Source organism: Haplochromis burtoni, unplaced genomic scaffold (assembly GCF_018398535.1).
Source record: "Haplochromis burtoni strain Fernald_Lab_line unplaced genomic scaffold, NCSU_Asbu1 Contig_231, whole genome shotgun sequence".
Lineage (NCBI taxonomy): Eukaryota > Metazoa > Chordata > Actinopteri > Cichliformes > Cichlidae > Haplochromis > Haplochromis burtoni.
In genome coordinates, this window is record NW_024582592.1 from 290528 (window position 1) to 316084 (window position 25557).

Consider the following 25557-nt stretch of genomic DNA (forward strand, 5'->3'; position numbering starts at 1 on the left):
TTAAAGGTCAAACACCCATTTATTCTCATCATTTGTCGTTGCAGGCCTGACTGCCATGTACAACAGCACAAGGACAGAATCTTACATAACAGCCTATTTTAGACCTCAAGTGCTAAAAGAACACGTGGACAAAGCTCATAACACAACTGCAATATAAAGGTGTCCTTCCCAGAACAACGAGTGTAAAAAGTTTAGCTAGAAAAACAACAGTTAATGGATTTAAATCCAGTCCTCTGAGAATGTAGACAGAACTGTGTCAGCTGTTACAGCTGCTCTCTGCCAAAGTCTAATCTGCCCTTCCTGGTCTGGTTTGCACCTTACTGTAAATCTTCTGTATTTACGTGTAGACATTGATCGGCCTGAGATACGCCCACCTCCTCAAGAATGTTCTTGTTGTGAAGTTGTTTTTCTTAACCATGGAGAGGTAGACTTTTTGGTATTGCTGACAAGTTCAACAGTTAATGCAATACTTTGGATAAACCCCTTGAGTTAAAGCTGAAAGTCTGCACTTTAATCATATTTTGACTGTTTGATTTACAGTTCTCTGTATCATCATCATCATCATCATCATCATCATAGAGCAGCAAAATTACAAAAACGATATCATCATCTAAAACCTCACGTACACACAGTTGTGGTCAAAAATTTGCATATGCATCATGGTCATGAATATCATGGTAAGTCTGGGCTTTAATAACTTTAAACAACAAGAATTTGGAGCACGATCAAAAGAAGCCTAATGGATGATTTCTATGTAACTGCAGACTCTCAGATCTGTAACTGGACATAAGTATGATGTGTCAGCATATTTCCAAGGTCTGTAGGACGACCAAATCTGTCACCCAAACAGGAATCTGTTTAGGAACAACCCAGGAACCAGTAAGCCTTAAATCTTCCATGAACTGGCAGCTGCTGGAGCACCAGCACCACAAGTGAAGCCAGTTACTGTAATGGACTGATTGTGCCAACCAAGAATGAAGCCTCTGCTACAAAACATACATGAGCTCGACTGACATGTGCAGCTGCCTTCTGGAGAAAGTTTTATAGTCAAACGAGACAAAGATTGAGCTCTTTGGTTATAATGACAAGACCCTGTTTTTATTTTGTTTCTTTTAACTCAAGATAATAACCAAGTAAATGCAGAGGATTTGATGCCAATTTTACAGCATAAGTGCTGCGCATCAGCAGTAAATGTCAGCACTGGGTGTCAACAGTTCGCTCGTGTTCAGAGCTTTTTCTATACACCCACACTTTCCTGTACAGAAGGCAGACAAGTAAGTGTGCATCGTTTGATGGCAGCTAATCCATCAAATTAGTTCACAGCTGTTCTGTAAAGGTCGTTCAATGGCAATAAAACGTACCAAAATAAATAAACCGTTGATGAGGTAGGTTAGAGGAAGGGCCTAAATACTAAAGATGTCCTCAAAGGGTTCAGAAGCCATGATCACAGCTACACTGTGTTTATCTCTACTGTCTGAGCAACAGAGCAGAGTCCACTTCCTTCTTCCTGTAAGATCAGGAGCTCTCCTACCGCCTGCTGCCCGTGGACCACAATGCACTGCTCTGCGCTTTCCGATATCAAAACCTCCACCAGCTCCTGTTCTGTCCCTGCAGGCAGCGAGCCCTCCGAGGTGAAGAGCAGAGGAGTGGAGCTTGGCGCTGACAGGTCGTCTGTGTGGACGTACACGACAGCGTGCTGGATGTCAGCTACGCTATCTCCCTCTCTTGAGTCAAGTGTCTTTAATTTTGCTTCCTCTTCTCCTTTTTCTTGTGATCTTCTCTGCTTCACCTCACCTCCGTCCTTCTCTGCTGTGCCCTGAGGGATGAAGTTCTTCTTGGGTCTGCCTCTGATTGGCTTTGGGTGACTGCATCCTGAACTTGCTAACTCTTGTGGAACCTCCTGATTTCTGGTGTGCATCTCCTCTCCACGTCCTTCTTCTTCCTCTTTTTGAACTCCTCCGTCTGTCCTGTGCTGAGCTTGGTGCCTCAGCAGACTTTGTCTCACAGTGTAGGAAGCGCCGCAGTGGCAGGTGTATGGTTTCTCCTTCATGTGGGCCGACTTCACGTGCCTCCTCAGCTTGGTAGCCAACGTGTAGCCTAGACAGAAAATTCAAAAGTACACTTCAAATGCAAAGATTTACCAAACATGAATATACAATCTGCTGACTCAGATTAGCAGCTCGTAAATCAAAAGTATACCCTGCTTTATCCTCCTTTTTCACTTTAATGGCTGGTGTAGTATATCTATGTATTTGTCAGGGTCAAACTTTAGCAAGTTCAGAGCATAAAGTTACAGTCCAAGCTGCACAACATGTCTCTACATGAGCTGATCATGAGTTTACTTTAATCCAAGGTCATCTGTCATCAGAAAAGCACAAAGAGCGGAAAACAAATTAAACGTGGATGATGGAAGATGAGCTGACTCGTTGTTTGCAGCTGTGTTGCTTTTTACACCTGTATTGTTTTTTGTACAGTGGACGTCTGATTTCATAACCCATCATTATTTTAATGCAATTTACAAAATCAAAAAAAATCTCATATATTACAGCCGTTGTATGTAAAGCACTCAAGGCCTGTGTTTATCTAAGAAATATGATCCTCTGGAAAAAAGGTTTAAACTAAGAACAGCTCATGATTCTCTGGCTTGTAGAACCATCTTTCGTAACTTGAAGAAATCATTTTCTTCATTAGTCTCTCACGTCGATGTGGAGGAGTTTCAGCTCACTCTTCTTTACAACATTGCTTCAGTTCATTGAGGACTGTCGACATTCATCTATCTTAAGGTCATGTTAGAGCATTTTAATCAGGTCTGGACTAACTGGGCCTGGAGTGCTTGGAATCTTTATCCTGCGGCCAAGCTCCATCTCACACACACCGACTGCAGAGTACTTCAGTGTACGGGGGAGGTCACGATCAACCGTGACTACAAGGTGCCCACCGCTCCACCACCCTGCCTGGCAGATGATGAGGTGTTTATTTCTCACCAGTTATGGCCAAACATGTCCTTGTATTTGTCCAAAGGACTTTGTTCCATGCTCTGTTTAGAGAGACGAGGCTTTCAGTTCAGTCTTTTTTTGATTTAACTGTCATGAACTTTTACATTTAACATACTCGTGAGAGCTGTAGAGCCTCAGGTGTAGCTGTTTGTCTGAGCTTTGCACAGTTTGAGCCTGGGTGGATCTGTTTGGATGTGCACTCCTGGGAAGACTGCGGCTTCATATTAACACACACCTACATGCAGCACACTGTCAAACCTCCTGCTTTTAGGGAGTCAGGCTCACTTATACATTTGATCATCAACACCTCTTATTTAGGGTGCACTTGTTTCTTCACAGGACTGTAAAGAGTACTCTGAAAGTTCTTCTTCACAACACTAAATAACCCTTCATGTATCTGTCAGTAATATAACGTCCATGCTCACTGCTGTAAATACAAGAACAGAATTAAATGAGGTATAAATGCATCTCAGTTGTCCGTGAGAGATAAAATGTTTCTTGCATGTGCTGGACATCAATAATAAAACCCTGAACTTGATGGATGCATACTTTCTGTTTGATGCTTCGTAAAAAGAAAGCTGGCCCAAGTTGTAACGAGTAGTTTGTGTTTTCCAGTCATGCATGCAGGACACAACGTTTGCAGATGAGTGAGACAAACGAGGCTATTTGGAGGGAAATTGTCAAACTTGCCTCATTTTAGGTTCAGATGCAGTTTTTAACAAAAAAATTTCTAGTTCTTTGACAAAATAACAAAACAGAATATAATGTATATAAGGAGGCCTAGTGCTTGACACGCACTGTTGGTTATATCGATGCTTGTTTTGACTCTTAAACCATCTTTAAGTGGTTCACTGATCTGACGGATGGTAACATACTTCCAGTTTTTTCTTGTGGATGAAGCAGGTTTCAGAGATTGGTGCGGTGCTCTTACTGTTGGCTTCTTTATTCATCTTTTCAGGCTCGTAAATGTGCACATTATTTTTTTACACCTTTAAATGCAGAATGACTTGCTAAATATAAATGAATGCCTTTAAATCAATTGTAATCATTTTCCTTATATTGAGTCATGTGTATTTTTGCACACATACTGTAGTTGTGCTTCATTTGTTTGTAGTAAGAGGGAGAATACATCTCTACGTTTGATTCAGGTTTTGACTCTTCAGGGTTTGATTTGAGGCTTTTGTGTTTAAAGGTTTAGTTTTTAATATCGATCACCCTACAGCGTGACTGAAAAGCCTCCCGACTAATGCCTTGTGGTGTGTGTGGTCTAAATGTGGGTTTCTCATAGTGTCGTTTTCAGAGGTTTTAAAGTGCATTTAATTAGAGCTCCTACTCTATAGCTTACTTCTCTGAATCCATAAGGCTTGTGTTTTTCTATTTAATGTACTCAACTTACTGGTTTTCCAACTGGGATAGTATATATAGCATACTGTGCTACACAGAGTTACAAGATGCCACAGAGGTAATTATGCAGAATTATACATTTATACATATTACAGGACTTGAGGGATTTCTCATCCTGTTTCATCCAGGCCGGGTCACGGGGGCAGCAGCCTAAGCAGAGAAGCTCAGACCTCCCTCTCCCCGGCCACCTCCTCTGGCTTATCCGTGGAACACGAGGCGTTCCCAGGTCAGCCGAGAGCGTGTCCTGGGTCTGCTGCAGAGCCTCATTCCTTGCTTTAAAAAAATGATTTGACTTATAAAGCTTTAATATGCAGCTCTAACCTTTTCCACAGATAGGGCAGCAATGGGGTCTTTCTCCAGTGTGCAGTCTCTCGTGGGACCTTAGGCTGTGGGGGTCCCTCAGCGATTTTCCGCAGTAGCTACAGAGAAAACCGCCTCCGGTGTGGGAGAACATGTGCCGACGCAGCTCCGGTTTTTGGGAGAATGTCTGACTGCACTCTGAGCAGGAGAACGGCTTCTCTCCATTGTGGATTCTCAAGTGGCACTCAAGGTTTCCTGCACACACAAACAGACAGAGACAGTTGCTTATTAAAAGGGAGGGGTAGGGGGGGCTGTAGCAGCAGTGGGAGCAGGGGAATGATGCATTTGTCCAGTAACGTGTTGGTGGTGTCACTTTGACGAATGGAAAGATAAACTGCAGGAATTGATCACAGCTGGAAGCGACATCGAGTGGAAGGAAAACAGCAGGGTAACAGTCACTTATTGAAAAAAATGATGACGTCAGTGTGACCAGAACAAATGTGACATTTTGGGAAACACTTTACAACAGTAAGAAAGTAACACGTTTACTTTTCAGCAGCGTATCGAGTTGAGAAGATCAATATCAATTTGATCTGTGTGTGTAAACAGTTTGGTTCAGGGAGACGACTAACACTGAAAACCTGCTTCATTTATGACACTGCAGTTTGAGCATTTCTGTGTTTCCATTAAACTGTTTTCCTGTTATCCAAATCAAAGGTCTCACTTTCACATCTATGGACAATTAACTGAACCCCACTAACTGCTTGTCTTTGACCTGTGGGAGGAGACAACCCACGCACACAGAAAGGCCACAGGGTGGCGTCACACTCGGGACTTTCAGTGATATCCTGGGACACGACTTTAACAAAATGTCTCTCGTCTCATTTTGCTTTCACTTTCATGATGATGCCTTTCTAGCATCTGTGAGAAATGACCAGCAGAGTGAAATTATGAATTATAAGAATTTAGCGATTGTGATTCCCTTATCTATTTTACTTATTGATTTCAATCCTTATTGATTCACTTATCATTTCTCATTGTGCTCTCAGCTTAGCATTAGCTTGCAAAGAGCTGAAGTAGCATGATGCAACTTTACTGCTGCACTCTTGTCCTTTTGTGTAATAAACATAAAAACTTACACGCATATTGTAGTGCAAGAGCAGCAGGACCGACAGGCAAGCAGACCAACAATTCCAAGGAACTGGACTACTGGGAACCAATTCTCTATAAGGACTGGTTTTTGATTCCCATATTCACCAGCCAATTCAATTCTTACTAACACGTCTACATTAAAAAAGCTGCTGCCCCCCCCCCAGAAGAAAAGAGCAGCAGCTCTGACTGCCTCTGAGTGACTGAGCTCCTCAGCATATGTCAAAGGCTGAGCCCACAGAGTCCTTCTTAGATTAATAGACACATTGATGATTTTTTGATCCCTGTTATATCAGCAGGATAAAGAAATAAAAATAGCACAGTCCACAATAAATGAGCACAGTAAAGTGCCACAGGTGCATAGTGAGGGTCTTATACTGTGAGAAAATCCAAATCAAAGAGTAAAAAGTAAAACTAAGAATTTGCATTAATAAATAATATGTCCCCTATAAATCAAAGAAACTGCTGCAAGAAGATATAATACAGAATCTATTAAGCCCGACAGGTGTGTTCACCTGTGACAGAAAGGAGAGTTACTGTACAGCTGCAGGAATGATTTCTGCCTCACCAGGGAGAAGCAGCTCTGCTGCCTCAGTGGAGCAGGTGAAATTATGGACTTCATCAATCATCTTCCTCACTGCATAGTGTACAAATGTAATATTGGGTTCTCTTCAATGATGTTTTAGGTCATATCTATGGAGAAATATAGAATAGTCTAAAAACTGCCGAAAAAACGATCAATGTTCTCAAATAAACTGTGGCAAAACAGGAAGCCGGTATATTTTATAATCGTGCTAAAGTACACTAATCAGCTGATTGTTAGTTTGTGTGGCGCCCCCTACAGCGGCGGGGTATAGACCTTTTTTTTATTTTTATTGCACAAAAGGATGCGTTTGGTAAAGTGCAAACTGCACACAGGACAGAAACAGCTGTGCTGGAAGCATCTGCACATGTAGCCTATAGGTTTATTTTGTTAAATGTAATAAACACACAATGAAGTGAACCAACAGCACTATCTGTCTACATCTAGATTCAGGCATTCCTACAGGCTTCATTTACCTTGTTTAGTATTTGTTAATTGTGTCAAAATGTTGCTTTAGAGTTTGCTGCAGCACATATATGAAGCGCCTCGAGGCGACTCTTGTTGTGATTTGGCGCTATATGAATAAAATTGAATTGAATCATAGAGACAACCATGCAATCTGAAATAAAGAGCACCCTCATTAAAGTCGGACGAACTGATTACACCTGATAATAAAATATTAGCAGGCCGGTTATTAAAGAGAAGCAGTGTGAGTTTAGATCATGCAGTTACTAATGATCATAAAACAAAAACCTTCTGCCTGCCAACAGGCAGCGTGACAGAGAATCTCACTGCTGGTCTGAAAGCTGAAATGACTTTGACAGTCACAGAGTTTCAACTAAAATATGCAGACTTATGGCTAAAACAGCTGTTTGCATATTTTCTGTCTCTTTTCTGCTCATCACATATTTTCTTTAATTATGAAGAAGTGACTTACGAAGCAGGTATGTCTGACAAATTTATTACATTTTCTTATATTAAAACCAGACCTGGTGTTCTGTAAAAAGTTGGCCATTTCCAGCCGAGCACATCTGACCAGTGATCAGCTTGTTGCAGCTGAAGGATCACACCCACGCCTCGGACGTTACCTTTCTGACTGAAGCACTTCCCACAGTGCTGACAGATGTGAGGTTTTTCCCCCGTGTGGAGTTTCATGTGGTTCCTCAGAGAGCCCGAGTTAGCCAGAAGCTTGCGGCAGACTGTGCACTGCACCTGGGAGAGGAGAAACACAAAAGCAGCACGTCTTCTTTCCTTCTTATTAAACATTTTCACTTCAAACTGCTGTTCAAGGAGAAAAAAAAAGGAAAACAAGACTGGCGTGTAAATTTAAAGATGCTACGTGAGTGATTTCAAACTGTGGTGCTGAGACACAAACAACACTGGGAAACAGCTTTCTTCACTGCACACAGAAGGAAATGAATCAATTGTATGCACTGTCCTCCTTATTAAAATTACTTGAAAATGTCGGCGCATGTGAGAGAATAAACACCTAACAGGGTGGAACTCTTCCCTACCTTAGGAGGCTGAGTGTAGCTCATTCTACTGCAGTGAAGGAGGCGGTGGATGCGTAGGGATGGGCGTCGTGCGAATGCCTTCCCACAGTGCTCACAGGTATAGGGTTTCTCCCCCGTGTGCAGGACCATGTGCTCCTTCAGGTCACGCTTCAGGCCATACGTCTTCTCACAGTGAGGACAGGAGAAGGGACGCTCCCCGCGGTGACTCATCTACACATAAATAGATTTTATACAATATTTAACTCAATCTGTTTCTTCTTGTTCAGTGGATAATCTGCCTCCCCCGCACCCTACCCCAAGCATCTTCTCCTCACACACCGGCCCTCTGCATGTCCACCTTCTCTTCCTCCTTTCCTCCTGCCTGGCAGCTCAACCTTTCTACTACCCCTCCTCTCCATGCACATGTCCAAACCATCTCAGCCTCTCAAACTTTGTCTCCAATCCACTCAACCTGACCCCCCAAAAACATTCTGGTGTGCAATTCAGAGGCCACTTTTTCTACTCCTTGGCACAACACTTTTTGTGTCCACCACTCAGAATAAAAAAGAAATAAAAACATTTAAAAACTGTGTTTTTACTTTACTTTTACTGTACTGGAGGAGAGGAATCATTCAGGGACTCAAAGCCTGGACATAAAAAAGGACACGCTGAACAGCACGGAGAGAAACAAAGATGTGTGAGGATGTCTACAGGTGTAAGCAACCTGCCTGTGGTTTAGCATCCAGACTTTCCAAAAAATCTTACAAGTTGCTCTGACCCTGTACGGTCTCAGATGAACAACAGCACTTTGAGTGGAAATTGCTGCAGTGACAATTTACTGCTTTTTAAATGCACTTTTCCTAGAAAAGTGCATTTAAGACCCTTTGTAAGGACCTCCATCCAACCTGATTTTTCTCAAACTTCAGCTCATCGCAGACATATTGCTGTACTGTGTATATACAGATCAGCCACAGCATTCTGATCACTACCTCAATCATTTGGATTTTGTATTCAAGAAGAGGAGAAAATAAGAGAATAAGAGGAGAAAAGGGAGCAACTGGGTAAAAAAAAAAAAGAAAGGCATGAAATGAAAGAAGAGGCTTTTGATCTGGTTCTAACAAAGTGTTTTCCAACTTTTTTTTATTTTTTAACACTACCTACACTGACACTTTACATCATTCATATAAATACTTTTTGTGCAGCCCCTCAGTTCACCCAGTGTCAGAAACAAGCTGATGTACTTTCATTCCCTCTCACTATAAAGAAACACCTTTCTTCTGATTGGTTGCTCCTTATGACATCATTCAAAGCCAGGACTGAAAACAACTGTCTGAAACAGAGCGTTTGGAACAATCTGGAGCCAGTGTCACAAGCTTTATTTGTATATAAGTGAACCTCCTAACTGTAACTATATTAACTATATTTAATATGTGCATTCACCATCATGCGGTGTACTTATGAGATAAAATTAAGGAGTCAAAATAAAGGACTAGTCAGTAAGCTGACTGAGTGATACCTGATGAGCCTTGAAGCTTTCTGCTGACGTGTAGTTTTTCCCACACTCCTGGCAAGTGAAAGGCTTCTCATCCGTGTGACTGAACTGGTGTTTCTTCAAGTGGCCGATCTGGTAGAACCTTTTACCACATATGGGACACTTGTAGCGCCTCTCTCTGGTCTCTGAATGCCACATATGGGCGACTCCATCGGGACAAAGCACTGCAGCCATCTCACCTTCTGGTATCTCTGTTGAGCTTTTTCCATCTTTGGTGGAGGTCTGGCTCTGTGCCTCTAGGCGTTTGGATGAGTCGGGGCGGGCATGGAGTCGCTTCGCCCGGCTGTTCAGGCAGTGAACCCGTCGGGGTTTAGCAGCCAGGCGGGAGCTGCAGCGGACAGGAGCGGGTGCAGGGAAGTCTCTGGGCTCTGCCATTATTCCTTCAGCAGAGTTACAGTGTGGCTGACTGTCCACAGGAGACGGGACACTGTCTTTGTTACCAGTTGCTGCTGTGTCATTATCAGGTGTCCTGTCTGTTACACTGTCTGTGGTATCGTCCTGCTGTCTGTCATAGTCTGGACTTGGCTCAGACAGCACCCCCTTGACTCTCTTCCTCCCTTGTGTAATTGGGTGACTCCTCTCGATGCATCTTTTGGGGTTTCTATCTTCATCTTCTGCATCATCCTGCATTTTCTCTTCCTGTTTGTTAGCTGTCACTTCTTTATTGATTGACACACTGGCAGCTGTGGCTTCTGAGTGGTCTCTCTGCTCCACCTTCTCTCCTGACCAATAGAAATACAGTGAAGCTGTCAAAAACACCACAAATTCTCTGTTTCCAGCTTTAAATATCGAGAAATCTGCATTTGCTGCTTTTTTCTGCCTTATATTATGGTAAACTGAATATTTAGAGGTTTTTGTGATTTGAGTTGGAGAACAATCAGTCCCTGTTGGCTTTCAAAGGGCAGAGCACTTCCACACATGCTTTTCAGTAGGAGGCTGTAGCTGGTTGCTTAGCCTACAATAAAGACACAGGTAACTAATACACCTCACAAACTAAACAAAGAGCTATAATACAGAGGTGTGGACTCGAGTCACATGACTTGGACTCGAGTCAGACTCGAGTCATTAATTTTATGACTTTAGACTTGACTTGAAAAAATGTTGTAAGACTTGTGACTTGACTTGGACTTTTACACCAATGACCTGGGACTTGAATTGGACTTGAACCGGTTTACTTGAAAAGACTTGATATTTTACCCCAAATATAAAATTTAACATGCATATTATATAGAGATTGAAAATGTGACGTCATTCACGGGTAGAACCGCAAAGGATTCTGGGAACTCGTGGCAAGAGGTACTAGCGCACGCAGGCTTTCAATTGAAATCAGTCACACAGCGATAAAAAGAAACACAAAAATGTCAAGAAGCTGTTGTATTATTAACTGCAATAGCCGGTCGCATGACAGCCACGGGAAGCCGACGGGTAAAGAGATCGGTTGTTATCGGATTACGTCGTTGAAGAGAAATTGTTCGAGCCATGTTTCCGAAGTAACAAAGAGGCGACGGATGGCCTGGATTGCAGCCATTCAAAGACCAAATATAACGTCCCAGAACACTCCAGCTCACAGGTTAGTCTGCTCCAAGCATTTACACAAAGGTCAGTCTGCTGTTGTAGTTAATGCGTCATTTTCTTAACATAATTGGTGATATAGGTTACAAGCAAGTCTGGCGCTGAACAGAAATTGTCGCGCTATGCTCCTTTATTTATTGTGCATAAATAGTGAATTGTCCTGACACAATATTGCGTTTCGCTTCTGTTATTATGGTACATTGACAAAAACATATACTTTTATTCACAGGATAAAACAGTTGTTTTGTATCACTAATTGCCCAGTACGATTACAGCATACAATATTATTGTCACTGCTACATTTCTGTAAGCTACCAGAAATTATTTCCACTACTAATTAATTACCGTTGAGCTCAAAGGTCCTATTAATAAACGGTTAACGAATGTGTATTTATGACGACGATTTGTGAGACTGGTAAACTTATGATACGTACGATGGTCTTTCGTTCTACACGGTGCATTTCAAGGTCCTGCACCCATCCGTCGGTAAACTGTACCTGGGCTTGTTGCAGTGACCTGAAGTTACTAAACTTCATGAGTGTATGCACTCACTCCAAGAACCGTATAATTATAAATATGCATATAAATATGCTACGATGAGATAGCTGACTTCATCTAACTAGCAAATGTTGTCCAGGCTACGTTGGTGATGCAGTTTTTTTTAATGTGTATGATATTTTTGTCATGCGATTTTAAAGCCGGTCCTACAACCGCATCCAAGAATAACATGCAGCTTATCTCAGAACTGTCGGTGAAAATTATTCTTGGAGCTAGGTTTAATTGAGCTGCATTTTAAAGAGGTGCAATTTCACAATTTGTGTATATTTTCAAGTTCACTATTTTGTCATGTGTTGAGAAAAACACAGATTTAAAAATTACATGGTCTAATATTTACATTTAGCATATAACTGCAACATGCTTTTTTTCGTTTTTTTAAGACTCGAAAGGACTTGAAATTCAAATTTCAGACTTGTGACTTTACTCGGACTTTTACACCAGTGACTTGAGACTCGACTCTGACTTGCCTGACATTACTTGAGACTTGACTTGAGACTTGAGGATAAAGACTTGAGACTTACTTGAGACTTGCAAAACAATGACTTGGTCCCACCTCTGCTATAATATGATTTTACAGAGGTTAACAAATCAGATCATTTCTTAAGCTAGGCTTAAACTAGTTGGCTTCCTGCTGTGGTTACCACAAGACAGTGGCTTTTAAGCTAGTTCTTCCCCTGCCTCCAGTAATTATGCTAAGCTAAGCTAACAGGCTACTGATGGCAGCCTCAGGGGGAGGAAAGTGCCGTCAACTTCCTCATCTAAGCATGGATACAATCATGTTATGTTGGAAACATCATTTTACAGTACAGCATAAATGTCAGTGTTAAATTATTCTTTACTTCATTGCTTAATTATCACATAATTTTTAACAAGCTATTGCTAGCTCATTCTGGCTAATGTAGCAATTGGTTAAAACATCTATTATTCAGAACTACCAGATTTCAGACACTGCAGCATTTTTTACATTTTGTATTGCAATACTATGCCATGAGTTTTTAAGAAGTTAAACATGGGGGACTGCAGCTGCGTCTTCCTCCCATATTAATCCTCCTATCGTCAGTATGGACAGTGCTCATCGTTGCCTTCTTTTTTCTTACCGTGCTCACTGTATTCTCAGTAAAAAAATCAAATATATCTTTACATTAAAGATGGACATAGTCATTGGACATAGACACCCACTGAACTGTGGCTGCCACAGCATGTCAGGTTTTAAACAAGATGGCAGGATTATGGTATGGATCTCACTCAGAAATCAATAATCGTTCACAGAGCACAACCTGAATCTACTTTGATCCTTTATAGACATCCTGTGGCTGACAGTCATTCAATTTGTGCAACACTGCTGTGCCCATAAATGTCACCTCTGCTGACACGGCTCAGTAATCTGGTAAAATTCCAAGCGTTAAAGATTCCGGTTGTCCAGCCTGTACGCCCAAAGACCGGATTTCAAAATGCACACATCAGGTTTACTGTGAAGTAGGACTTTAACTTACGGGGGGCAAAAAAAATTAAACCTTATTTTGGGGCCACAGTGCCAACCTTTATGTTTTACTGGACTGGTAATTCTACGCACACACTTTTTATTTTCCACTGACTGAGATTATAATCATAATACTTGATGGTAAATTAGGTTTTCTGGACTCATAAATATAAATGCTCCAATTTACCAAACTAACCCACTGGAAGTTGTCTCCTCAGCCATTCTACTCAGTGACTTGAATATGAAGTGTACTGAAGAAAAACTCAACTTTACAGTAAATGTTTATGCTGTGCTTCTACAGCCTTTTTCCACATTCACTGCAGCCCTGTGTAGACTTGACAGAGATGCGTGTGAGGATGCCAGTGGTACCTCAGCCAGTCTTTAACCTAGCAAATGTGCACTTGTTAGTGCAAAGTGATGATGGTGATGGTTTGCAACTTTGCTGTCACTGACAGCCCAGTTATTTAAGCTCTCACATTTAAAGCAACTGAAGTCTGAATGCTAGAACACAGTTTTTGTATCCTAGCAACAATGAGCGCTTGACAGAAGTGCTCAGAAAATGAGGTCGTAGGCACTTAACACGGAAACAGCAGCCTGTGGACACGAGCCCCATCTGGAAAATAACTCTGTTCAACAAGTGCAGCACAAGAAAAACTGAGCTGTTGTAACCGTCTGTCTTTTATCTCTGGACTGCAGTGAAACATGGACTAAACCAGCTTCAGAACTAATGCCTAAATACGGCAAAGCTTTTGTGCCTCAATTATATCTGTATCACTGTATTTATGTTAATGTTGTGCCTTTATGTCCTAAATATCCACCGAGCACCGCTGTGCTGTCCGTGCGCTAATTAGGTTTAGAAACAAATGTCTTTACTGCATTTAATGACTTATAAACCCATATTTAGACAAGCACATACTACTTATGGACAGTAGTTGTCTGGTTTATGATTTGCTTGCTGTGTTTTTCTTCTGGAAGGATTTCAAATATTTTCCATCTATTTCATTGCTTACCTTTGTTCTTTCATTATTTCTTGTTCATTTTAATTCCTTTATGTACTCGTTATTGTATTCTTTATATTGCAATTTTCTTTCCCCCCTCTAAATCTAATTACTATCTGCCACCACAGCAATGTAACCTCCCTGCAGGGATCAATTGCTTTTATCTTATTATCTTTCATTTAGCATTCAAAATTGTGTTGGAAATGCATTTGAGATTTATAGCTTCAGCCTGAATCAACACGACATAAGCACAAGTTTAATAAGACATCCACAGTCTGGTGCTTTTGGGTATTTTCTGCATGAAGCTCCTCCTCAGTGTCCCATCGATCACAGCATATAACACATCACTCCTCCACAAACATAAATAATAAAAGATAAGCAGAGCTGGAGAGTATATTATTGTCTCTAAAACAAATAAGCTCAACATTTGTTTCCTTCCATTTTCCCTTTTAATTAATGCATTCTGTGTTCCAGATTTTTTTTTACATCTACTAATTATTAATCCCGAGCTTCCATCCTAGTTTTCAGTGACTTTTATCTGACTGCAGAGATTTTTCAGCGTGCAGTTCTCGGCTGAAACTAAATGATGCTGTTAAACATGAAAATAATGTTGACATAGAAGCTGAGACATTCAAGTCTCAGACCTACGAATTGGAAAATGTCCCCCTCGATCCTGCAGGTGAAGCACATAAATCAGTATAGAGAGAAAACTGCACCTTACCCACTCGAACTTCTGTTTGCACACTTCACAACAACAGCTATATGAAGTACAAGAAGTACTCCAAGTACTCCAAGAGTACGACTATTTCCAGCAAATGTGTCTGATTTGTTAACTCATCTTGACATTTGCAAAGGGTTGGATACACAAAGATATATCTATGCAACTTTATCCAGAAACCATCCACCTAGTTGTGCTCGTTTATGCAACTTTACAGTCAGCCGATCATGTGATCCTGGTTTAATACATAAACTCTTACAGATACGGATCAGGAGCCACAGATACATGAACATGTAATAACTGAAAGGGCAAAATGTTATCGCAGACGTTGACAGGCTGGTTTCTGATGCTGCTGATCTCCTGGGATCTTCATCGCAGCAGCACTGAAATGTCTTGTTCATGAGAAGCATTGGGAACTCAGATTACGACTTTCTAACTGCACTGAGCAGAGACAGCCACACAACGGTTGACAAAACTACAGAAACAGTAAGCTGCAGTGGGTTTAAGCTCAACCAAACTAGACTGCTGAAGAGTGGAAGTCAGGAGACTTTACTGCTAAAAGTCATTTTATGAATTGAATCCACATATCATCATAACAACAGGCTGATGCTTGTGTTACAGTGTTTTTAACATTAGGACGATCAGCATAACGAGACAATCCCTCGAATAGCCTGTTGATGTCACCACAGCTTTCCTTGGAGGCCAGACGACCTGATTACAAACATCATCTTCTTTTGGCTAATGCTTAGCCTAGTTTAGTGTAATTTAACTTGTTTGCTAGAAAGCTAATCCTAATAAGGAGCCACATCTGTTTTTTTATTTGTCATTATGTAGAGTTTGTAGCTAGCTGCTCACTGTTGGATTTTTAAGACAGCATTAAGGCGATGCATTGAAAAGCAGCATAAGCATCATATTCTTTGGATTTTCACAGAAACCACTTCATTCAGACAGAAGTAACGAGCTAATACGAAGGCCACATGAAGTTGGGAGGTCTGTAGTGGCTAAATCTGCAGAAAGTCTGCAAATCTGCCTCAGCACCGCTCATTTTACTGGGACTCTCCACCATGTGACCTTAGAACTGAAGAAGCTTCTCGGATGAGAGGTCAAATGTCTTCAAGCAACTTAAAGAAGTCCAGACGCTTTTCTTTCCAAGCTCCTTAGACAGCTTAAGAAGAAAGACGTTCTCTAGGACCGGTGAGGGACAAACCCGAGCGAAAAAGACGATAAATATTGGATTTGAAACTGTTAGTGAAACAGAAACTCTTCCTTGCAGATGACAGAAGATGTTGGTCTCTGTGTTAAATAGATAAATAAACCTTTGATCATCTCATATATTAAATGTATTTTAATTGGCTGTGATTTTATTTTAACATGCTGCAAAGTTCTGTGACGATGCAGTTAAAAAAGACAAATACAGATCTGAGTAAAAATCCAACTGAGAAAAAGCTCTAATATTCCTGATATAACATAAATGACAGACTCTGACATGAGGAGACCGTGTTCTCGCTCTCACCTGTATGTCCAGCGGAGTCACCACGAACATGTGAACACACTTTTCCCACGCTGTCAGTGTACAGCAGCAGCTCTGTTCCCGGCTGGATGTCCCGACACAGACGCAGACGGACATCCACACACTCGCCCTCGCACACATCCCCCCACACACACTGCACCGACACGTTCTGCTGGGCTCTGCTTGGTGCCTGGCAGGCAAAGCTGGGGGAATTCAACAGAAATACATACTAAAGAAAAATGTATATAATCAGAGAAGCTCCCAGAATTTATAATGCATTATTGCATTTGATTACTGAGAATTAGGGCAAAAAGGCTGAATGCCAACATAATGTATGTGAGGTGATGCATAATGTGGCAGCAGAGTCTATTTGATTACTCTTTATTTTCTTTGTCTGTGTTTGAGTCTCTGATGACCCATCGCAGGAGACAAGCGTCAGAATGTGATGGTAATATTTGTGTTTCCAGTTTCAGTCAGTGAGAGATAAATGGTCCAGTTTTCAATCAGGGAACTGTGGAGTACACTGCCTGCAGGAGGAGGTAATGTGGACGACATGCAGGCTGCAGCACTGAAAAAACAAACCACCTGGTAGAAACTTCCAGAATGGACGGAGATGGCTGAGGAACAGGAAGTTTCAAATAGTGATGCAGGAGCCATTCCAGCATCCAGATGTTGAATATGATGGGTGCTTTATACGAAAAGCTAAACATTATCTGAACACTCCAACACATCTAAGCAGCAGCTGCAGCAGGAGCCCGTGGTGCTAGCACCGTGGACAGCTGATTCCCCATCACACAGCGAACACGCCTCCACCCAGGCTGCCACTCTCCTTCCATGCCACGCATTGAACACGTACCTGAGTCTAGTAGAATATCTAAGCCTGAATATTTTCAGGAGAAAATCAACGTCTCCCAGTTTGTCTTGTTTCTGCTTCTATTGCATAAGTCACGATGGTAAAATCCAGACTCCAGGCTTACTGAACCAAATCACAATCAATCAGAATACTTCAATAATAAATTACACTGAATGTGACATTGAATCACATCACCTCCATGCATGCTGGACATTCACGGACCCACTCAATGAATATTACACAAACTTTGTGTCCTTGACCACGAAGTTTGTGCTGAAATATCTTAACAGTTATTACCTGCTAACTATACTTAGACTGCACTGTCATGAATTATAATAACATTATTAGCCTTTAGATTAGTGCAATCATTCAATGTCCTGTATTTGAATAAGCAATTATTAATATTTTACCATTTTATTTCCCTGGTACATGGAAATTATCATGCTAACTTGTGTTATTTTTATACAGAGTGTATTTGTTTGCTGAATAAATAAAGGAACGTTGCATTTAAGGAAGTCCAGCCTGTTCAGCCTCCTCTGTTTTACTGGGTGAGCTCAGTCACTGTGCATCTGAAGTCCAAATGTGATACTGGACAAAGTAGGTAACCCTCACAATGAATACAGCCTGTGACTTTTTAAGAACTGCAACTCTGTACTGTTAGCATGCTAGCATTGTCTGTGGGACAATGTTAGCATGCTAATGTTACCTTCTGGACAAAGAACCATTGTAAATAAACTTCTGGTCAACCACAAGTTTAAATGTTGCTAGTTGGTTAAACTACTCATTAGTTTTTTTGGTTTATTTAACGTACACCAGCCGATAATGGTTGTAAGATGTTAGCAACCACATGCTAGCAGGCAGATAGCAGCAACGCCTAGCTCCTTTTCTTTGTGACAGGAAGTTGTGAACATGGCGTTCATAAAACCAACCAGACTGACGTGTAACCACACTGAGTGCAGGGTTTGCCACACTGGCATTGGCACACGGCGCCACGCGTGTTCATGACATTTGAAAGCCACTTTAATGATTAGAGAAGCAGTTTCACATGCATCAGGAGTATTTGCAGGGACAGTGTTTGACCTCACTCATTACATCCTGCTCAGTTTTCATAGGTCTACTATACACTACTACAGTTCCTGTAGGACAGTGATGGACGTGACAAATTTGATCTGTTTTTATTTCAGTGGCAATAAATCAGAGGAGGAAGTGTTTGATTTCACTGTCCAAAATAAATCAGATTAAATGTCTGCTTTGAAAAACTGACTTACTTGACCCAGACGGCTCTTTGTATGGAAGCATCTCGAGTTGCTGCTTTCACCACTGAAGCCTGGAAAACACAGTTAATATATGTTTTATAATTCACACACCGTCTCCCATCCTGCACCGGGACTGACTCTGCCATACGTGGATGAAATATGTACTTTTATTATAATGTTCAGAATTGTGATAAGTACCCTCCCGTCTGTCTCAGAGGGGCAGCTTGTGCATTGTACGTGGATTGATCGAGGTGCCCTTGCAAATTATCTGTGAGAAATCTTTTTTTTAAAAGATTAATCACAGATAAAGCAACGCATCGCTGACCAGATCTCTTCATGTTTTTTCTCTTTAAAACGTTTGGTAGAAATTACAAGCACTGATTCATTATCTTCCCACAGGGTCTGCACTTAATTAAGCAGAAACACTCCCATTTACTGCTCTTGCTCCGTCTGCTGCCGACACAGCACGGCATCCGACAAAAGCTCCCACACAATGTGAAATCGTTATGAAGCATCTCAAGGCTAACTCCACAATGAGATGCCTCAGTCAGCCAGGAGGGATTCAGGTCTGAGACTTCACTCTGCTGGAACGACGCTCGAACGTTTCTTTTCTTACAGGATCAGCGTGTTTGCTGAAGAGTGCTTACTGCTTTTGTCCTGCAGAGCTGATGTGAAGAGCTCAGGTGCAGCCACGATTCAGGCCCAAAGATGAGATAATTGAAGGTTTCTGTACAGGTTAAATTTAATGACTGGCGATTTGTTCTATCTCTGCTCAATGTTAAGCATGCAGAGAGAAACTCTATTATCACATGCACTTATGATGGCAGCGCTTTAAAGGGCATTAAAGCAACAATTTGTCCCACAGCTGAGAGTCAGCTGCATCATAAAGACACAAAGCTTTGAGGCAGGAGGAAGGAGTAGAGCTGTGAAATAAACACCGAGACAATAAAGAGTCCAAAATCACACACAAACAAATCAGACTGCCGCCCCTTATTGAACTTGACACTAATTTAGTTCACTTTTCAAGTTTGATTTTTCACTCATTCTATATGCAGTAAATATTCAGCACGTTCATCCATGTCCCGGCTTAACCACAGGGCACTGGAGCTTAACCCAGCTTCCACTGGGTGAGGTGGGAGAACACGCTAGAGGAGCGCCAACACAGACAGTATAAAACATGGATGGGGCTTCCAGGTGGGAGGCGACAGCCACAGCTCCCAAAAAACACTTTTAGAAAAAAATGGAGGATCATCTGTGGTATGAAACTGCATGCTCATTGGCTAACGAGCTGTCACTCACATGTCGTTAGCCAATGATCGAACAAGAGGGTGTGAACCTCAGTGTTTGTAAATCACAGATTTATGTGATGAAAAATGATATTTTTCAATGATATTTTTTAATGCTCGTTGGTGGTATTCACAGAGTATTTTACTGTATTTTATTAAATATCCATATATATACAAAATCACCATGAAAAATATTGCGATTTTATCCCGTATCAGTTTTTTCTCCATCCCTAGTGATGCTCATGAACATTAACTGTGCACAATAACCAGAGGAACACATTTCTGAATTTTGAAAGTAAAAACTTTTTCAGGCTTTTACAAATTAAAGGTCACTATGAACAAAAACAGAGAGATATTTTCAGTGAACCGTACAAACAGATTCATGTGAAAATCAGCTCCAGATTATAGCTTTGGAAACAGAGGGGTCGAAATATCAGATACATTAAAAAAAAAGGAAAAAGAATAAACATAAAAAGGAAGTTCGCAGTAATCAACAATCTCAAGGAAGTGAAAAGATTTTAGCTGGAAAAATATGATTTTGCTTGTGTTACTAATATTAAAAGCAAACGACGGTGGTGACAGCAGGCAGACAGCACAGTGTGTGTGTGGGGTGTGTGTGTGTGTGGGGGGGGGGGGGGGGGGGGGGGGGGGGGGGGGGATGGGGCCCACCCTGGGAGGTGCGCATGGCGTGTGTGGGTGTGTGTGTGGGTTGTGTGTGTGTGTGTGTGTGGTGTGTGTGTGGTGGGGGGGGGCGTGGTGTGCATGTGTGTGTGTTTGTGTGTGATATTGTCCACTGGTGGTAAAAAAGCTGTCACAAAGAAAGTGACTGCTTTCACCTCACCTGCAGCAGACACTACCTTCTGATAAGTTCAGTGGTTACAGGATATGACCAAACTCTCATATCCTGATATAAAACATCCATCGTCCCGATAACGATATAAATCACAAAAAATGTAATGTAATATTTTCTGTAAATTCTGTGAATCTCGGGTTGCTGAAGTGTTTCCAGCTGGGCGTCATGTAGCTGGGTGTTTTAACTGATGCATGAAACTGCACATTTTTAGACATAGGTTGTATCGGCTGCTGTTTTCTTTGTGAGTGTTTATTACACGGCGTGCTGCAGGGAAAAGCCTGTTCTAACGTTTGAGTCTAAGGTTTATTTTTTAGCACCTGACGGCTCTTTTCGGCTTCTCATCCGTAAACACTCTGCATCTTTCACGTGATTTCGTTTATTTTGAAAAGTCTCAACAGGATCTTGAGCTTTATTGTGAAAGGTTTATGTGGAAAATAAACAAGCGGACACGTGACGCGATGGTTTTACTGTCGTTGTTGCTAACGAGAACCCATAAAAACAGGCGCTTGTCCGTCTGTAGTGTGGTTCTATTAAATATAAGAGAAAGAGAGAACTTTAATTATTAATATAGCCACTACAGTGACCATCAAAACGGTGAAAAAATAAACAGTTTATTTTGCGACACCATGAAACAAACGATAGACATTTTTATATCGTCATCTGATACATATCGTTATATGGAACAGCCCTATCACTCACTATGTAATCATAGTTTGAATGCAGTGTACTTTCTTTTTAGCGTGACTCTTTGGCTGCAGGCTGTACTCTCTGCTCAGATTCAGCCTGAGAAAACAATCAGTGCAAACAGGTAATGACCCGAGCAGAGCAGAGGTCCTCAGAGCTGAATCCTGAAAGACCCACAAACAGGCAACAAATGAAGGCAGCTGCTGTAAAGGCCTGGCAGAGGAAAAGAAGCATTTTGTGATGTTTGTGGTTTTGAAGGATTTTCATCCAACTGTTAAAATTGTGTGTGTGTGTGTGTGTGTGTGTGTGTGTGTGTGTGTGTGTGTGTGTGTGTGTGTGTGTTTAGCCTGTGGGAAGATTTTGTACCTGTAAAAACCCCAGAATGAAAAATAAAAGTCAGTCATTTCAAACACAACTTAATTGTTCGACTTAGAATAAACTATAACAGCGTGCAGAGCCAGTAATGTGTCACTGTCCCAAAGCTTAGGGACCTAAGTGTCATTTAAAAGTTCAGTTGCTGCTTCACCCGTTCTCTCTCCCTACAGGCTGATTTGCTGGCCACTGCTCTGCCAGTCTGTGATATCATTCAGCTGCACCTCCTGTCGTTTTTTTTCTCCCACCATCGGGACTCCAGCTCTGCGATGTCACTGAGGACAAGATGTTTGACTTTTACTGGATCAACAGTGTCTGTTTATTTCTGTGAGACAGAATCACTGAAAAGACTTTCAGGAACACCAGTGTGTGTTTACTCTCCTCACTTCCTTACATACCACATGCACAGAATCCAGATCTGTAGCTTGTTTTTGTCTCTGTCAGGCTTACAGTTCTTACACAGCCAAAACAATGTCATGAATCATGATTCACCTGCTGGTCCAACATATATTCTTCTGCACATGCAGCTTTCTTTACATGTCTGAGGCCTTCCACAGCTATTTAGCATGTTTGAACTGGACAGGTGAATACTTGGAGGTAAGTACTTGTCTACAAGATTGTGAGGATAAAGCCAGATGTCTGTCTCTGTGTAACTCTTGGCTACGAGCAGAGAATAATAACAGGAATGTAACCAATGCAGAGGCTTCTTGCGTGAAGACCTTGAAAAAGCCAGCAGCTGTGACATGACGCCGTTGCTGCTCGGGCCAAATAACAGGCTTGTCAGTGAAGCTTCTCGATACTGTCGGTTTAGCGTTCTGGCAACCTCCAGGGCTGAAAAATAAAGCCAACACGGAGGTGCCAAAAACTTCATGTCCTGGAGTTTTGGCTGGCTCCAAACGCGTTTCAATCTCCAAAAAGGCCCATGTTAACATGGCCAATTTGACAGCATTAAAAAGTTTTTTTTACAGCTCTGTACAAAGAGTGGTGTTGGCCTCTGTGGATGGTTTAACCCCTTCATAACAGCTCTATGGTTTTCCTCCAGAGCAACAAAGGAGTGCTGATACAGAGAGCTGTAGCTGCTAGCTGCCCCACAGGCCTCACCTCCACTCATTCAAGTTACTCAACTGGGCAGTTCACACACAGTACAGGTGGTAGTTTAAGTTTAGCAAGCATTTGATTGGTCTTTTGCCCAGCCCTAAACAGCAGTGTCTACATGTGTGAGTCACACACATACAGCTTATAGATGCAGCTCGCTGATATCGGAGCAGTTCCCCCTCTCATCCAAATATGCTCACCGTCACTGTATCCAAAACAAAAACCAACACGGCTGTGGCTAAGACGCTGAAGCTTCAAAGTACAGAGTGCAGAAATCTACAATGGGTAGGGTCACTTCATTATGTCCATCTTTTATATACAGTCTGTGATTTTCTCCAAACACTAATACCTTACAGTAGCAAGATCAGACTCCAAACAACTTGAACAATCTCTCCAAACAGCAGCCTATTTGCTATTATCTCCCTGCATTATATGTTAGCTTTGCACACCAGCTGCTGGTACTGCATGCTGAAGCAAACAGAGAACAACAAAGTGCACTGAGTGGATGAAAATAAGGACGTGAAAGTGTGCTCACTGATAGCCAGTGCAGATATTCAGATCTGGAAATATTTATAAAATAGGCCCAAATGAAAAATATACACTTTCTCCTTCAAAATCAAGCACAGTCAATATTAATAGTGACTATAGCCCACTCTGTCTGCATACTGTGAGCACTGAGCATTACCTGTTCTTCCTCTGTTCTCGTGGCCTGATCTCTTTCGGTCTCAAAGTTTGTGGCGAGTTTGCCGTCTTCACTGTGAATTTCCGGCTCAGCGTGATACTCTGAGGCCCACTCAATGTCCCCGTCTCTCCCCAGCAGGGATCCAGCCTCCAGTGAGCGTCCGACCCACCAAAGCCCCAGCCTGCCCTCGTGGAGACGTGAGGGGCCTACAGCAAAGCCACAGGGAAGCGACGAGTAGAGAAATGAAGCAAGAGCAGATGGGACGGGAGGACCGAGAAAGGCCATCGAGCTGTAGAGAACAATACGAAGCAGGCACGAGTTAAACCAAGGATAACGTTGTAAACTTGCAACGCTGTGCTGCACATATTTGGCACTGCAGAAGATCTAAGCGTCCCATGAACCACTTTCATTCCAGCTCACTTCCACCACTGTTTACAATAGCTTTTAAACAACAACTAATTTTTACACTACAATTCATTCTTTATTGTACTTCATTTGAACTCTACTTTTGAACGCTTATTTTGATCCCTCTTGAATTTTTGCAGAATACTTAAAAGTTCCTGCTGACGTTCAAGATTATTTTTTAGTTGAAATGCTGCTGTAGTTAAAATGCAGCCTTCTGACTGTAATTCCAGGGGCTCATCAAAACTATAGCATTAACAATGTAGGTATTATAGCTACCAAATGAAAAATTCTTAAAGATACAAAACACCCTGTAAAGCTCAGCTATACCGAAAGGTCTGTAAGACAACAAGCTGTATCTGAAGGCAGGTGCAGCAAAGGTCCAGGAGAGGATCTCAAGGGATGAAACACATCACTGGACAAGGTCCATGGATTCTGCAAAGGATTTTTATCCTAGTATTAAAGTATCTTTCATATTTATAGCTTAATGTTGCTATATCTCAATATTATATACTAATACTGTTAAGTCTGTGTAAAAGGAGGGGGTATTAAAAAAGTTCAAAATTGGTTAATGCACTATTTGTAAATTATATTTCAGTTTTATTTCCATTTGCAGAAACCAAATATCATTATAACCATCTAATGCTCAAATATAGCTACAACCGGTCATTTCAACAGAGGTGGACTGACTCGTTTAAAGATGCACCATCAAAACTTTGGACTTTTTCTTTTCATCTTGAAAATTGTTGCACTGTTTGTAGTATTTACTTCTCACGTTGTATATTTGACTCTCACCTCTGATTATCTGAAAGGATACTGCTTTAACCTCCTAGGACGTGGCGTCCACATATGTGGACATCACATTTTGGGCTGTCTAGCCACAATGCTAAATTTTACACATTTAGGTGTAAACATGTTCACACGTTTGAAGTAGCACTTCGGGACAAATGTTTCGTGTTTCGTGCGATGTTCAGAAATCTTTGACAATATTTTTACACTGTCACAGACATACGTCTTCCTGCAGCTGTTAGCAGCATTTCAAATGAGCCATACTGCTCAAAGAGGCACAACTGGGTTTTTTTTTAACTCAGGACACCAAAATAAAGACACCAAATAAAGAGTTTTGCACATCATTTTTTAAATGTGACTTAGTGTTCTATCGAAATTTAAAGCGAATGTCCTCATATGTGGATATCAGTTTTCTCAGAAACTACATCAGGTTAAAAAAAAAACATTCTTTGTTTTCAATCAGCCCAAATAGCAAAGAGAAATTAAAAATGCATGCCATGAAAGAGTTCGGGTCTGAGGTTGAGCAGGACTAACGCAGGGAACACGCATTTCTGGCCAACTGTGATCGCTACAGCTGCGCTCCTAGGTTAGCTGCAAAGCGTTTGGCTCAGTGTAAGCAGTGCAGTCTCATACAGCGGACCGTCGACTTGGTCCGTTCGTTCAAGGCACCTACGTTGCTGTGAAAGTCAACAGTAACTACTGGTGTCGATGTTTTACAGCCACCAACTTTTCAGCCCGCGTAGCGTTGGTTAGCTAACTAACTAGCAAAAGTCCGTGAACCACAAACGACTTTAGAAGTTATTTCTAGAATTATAATAAATGTGTACATACACAGTGAGCGGTCGCTATCTCGAACAGATAGTTTATTATAACACTATATGTATTCCGCTTGAAACTCTGGGAAAGCCATCGTTATCCAGCAAAAGAAAACATCAACCAAAATCCGCGTCTTCTATTGTCCGACCTGGAAAC

General features: G+C 41.6%; 1 protein-coding gene across 1 annotated transcript; it reads right to left on the reverse strand.

The window, feature by feature from the left end:
• On the reverse strand, positions 1–25557 carry LOC102303277 (zinc finger protein 408). The gene is made up of 9 exons (XM_005937950.2): positions 25417–25557; positions 23398–23683; positions 18435–18493; positions 16317–16516; positions 9442–10199; positions 7947–8156; positions 7521–7644; positions 4722–4955; positions 1–2097 (listed from the first exon to the last, which is right to left on the reverse strand). Exons 2-9 carry the CDS (start codon positions 23677–23679, stop codon positions 1451–1453), a joined length of 2514 nt encoding a protein of 837 aa, XP_005938012.1. The 5' UTR covers positions 23680–23683; positions 25417–25557; the 3' UTR covers positions 1–1450.

What these genes read in the sequence shown, in the direction of transcription:
- LOC102303277 (XM_005937950.2), bottom strand. Translation starts at nt 23,679, where the DNA reads ATGGCCTTTCTCGGTCCTCCCGTCCCATCTGCTCTTGCTTCATTTCTC. An exon ending in TGACTCCGCTGGACATACAG is followed by an intron (nt 10,200 to 16,316) that starts GTGAGAGCGAGA and finishes TCTATTGGTCAG; the next exon opens with GAGAGAAGGTGGAGCAGAGA. An exon ending in AAAGCTTCAAGGCTCATCAG is followed by an intron (nt 8,157 to 9,441) that starts GTATCACTCAGT and finishes ATTTATGTGTAG; the next exon opens with ATGAGTCACCGCGGGGAGCG.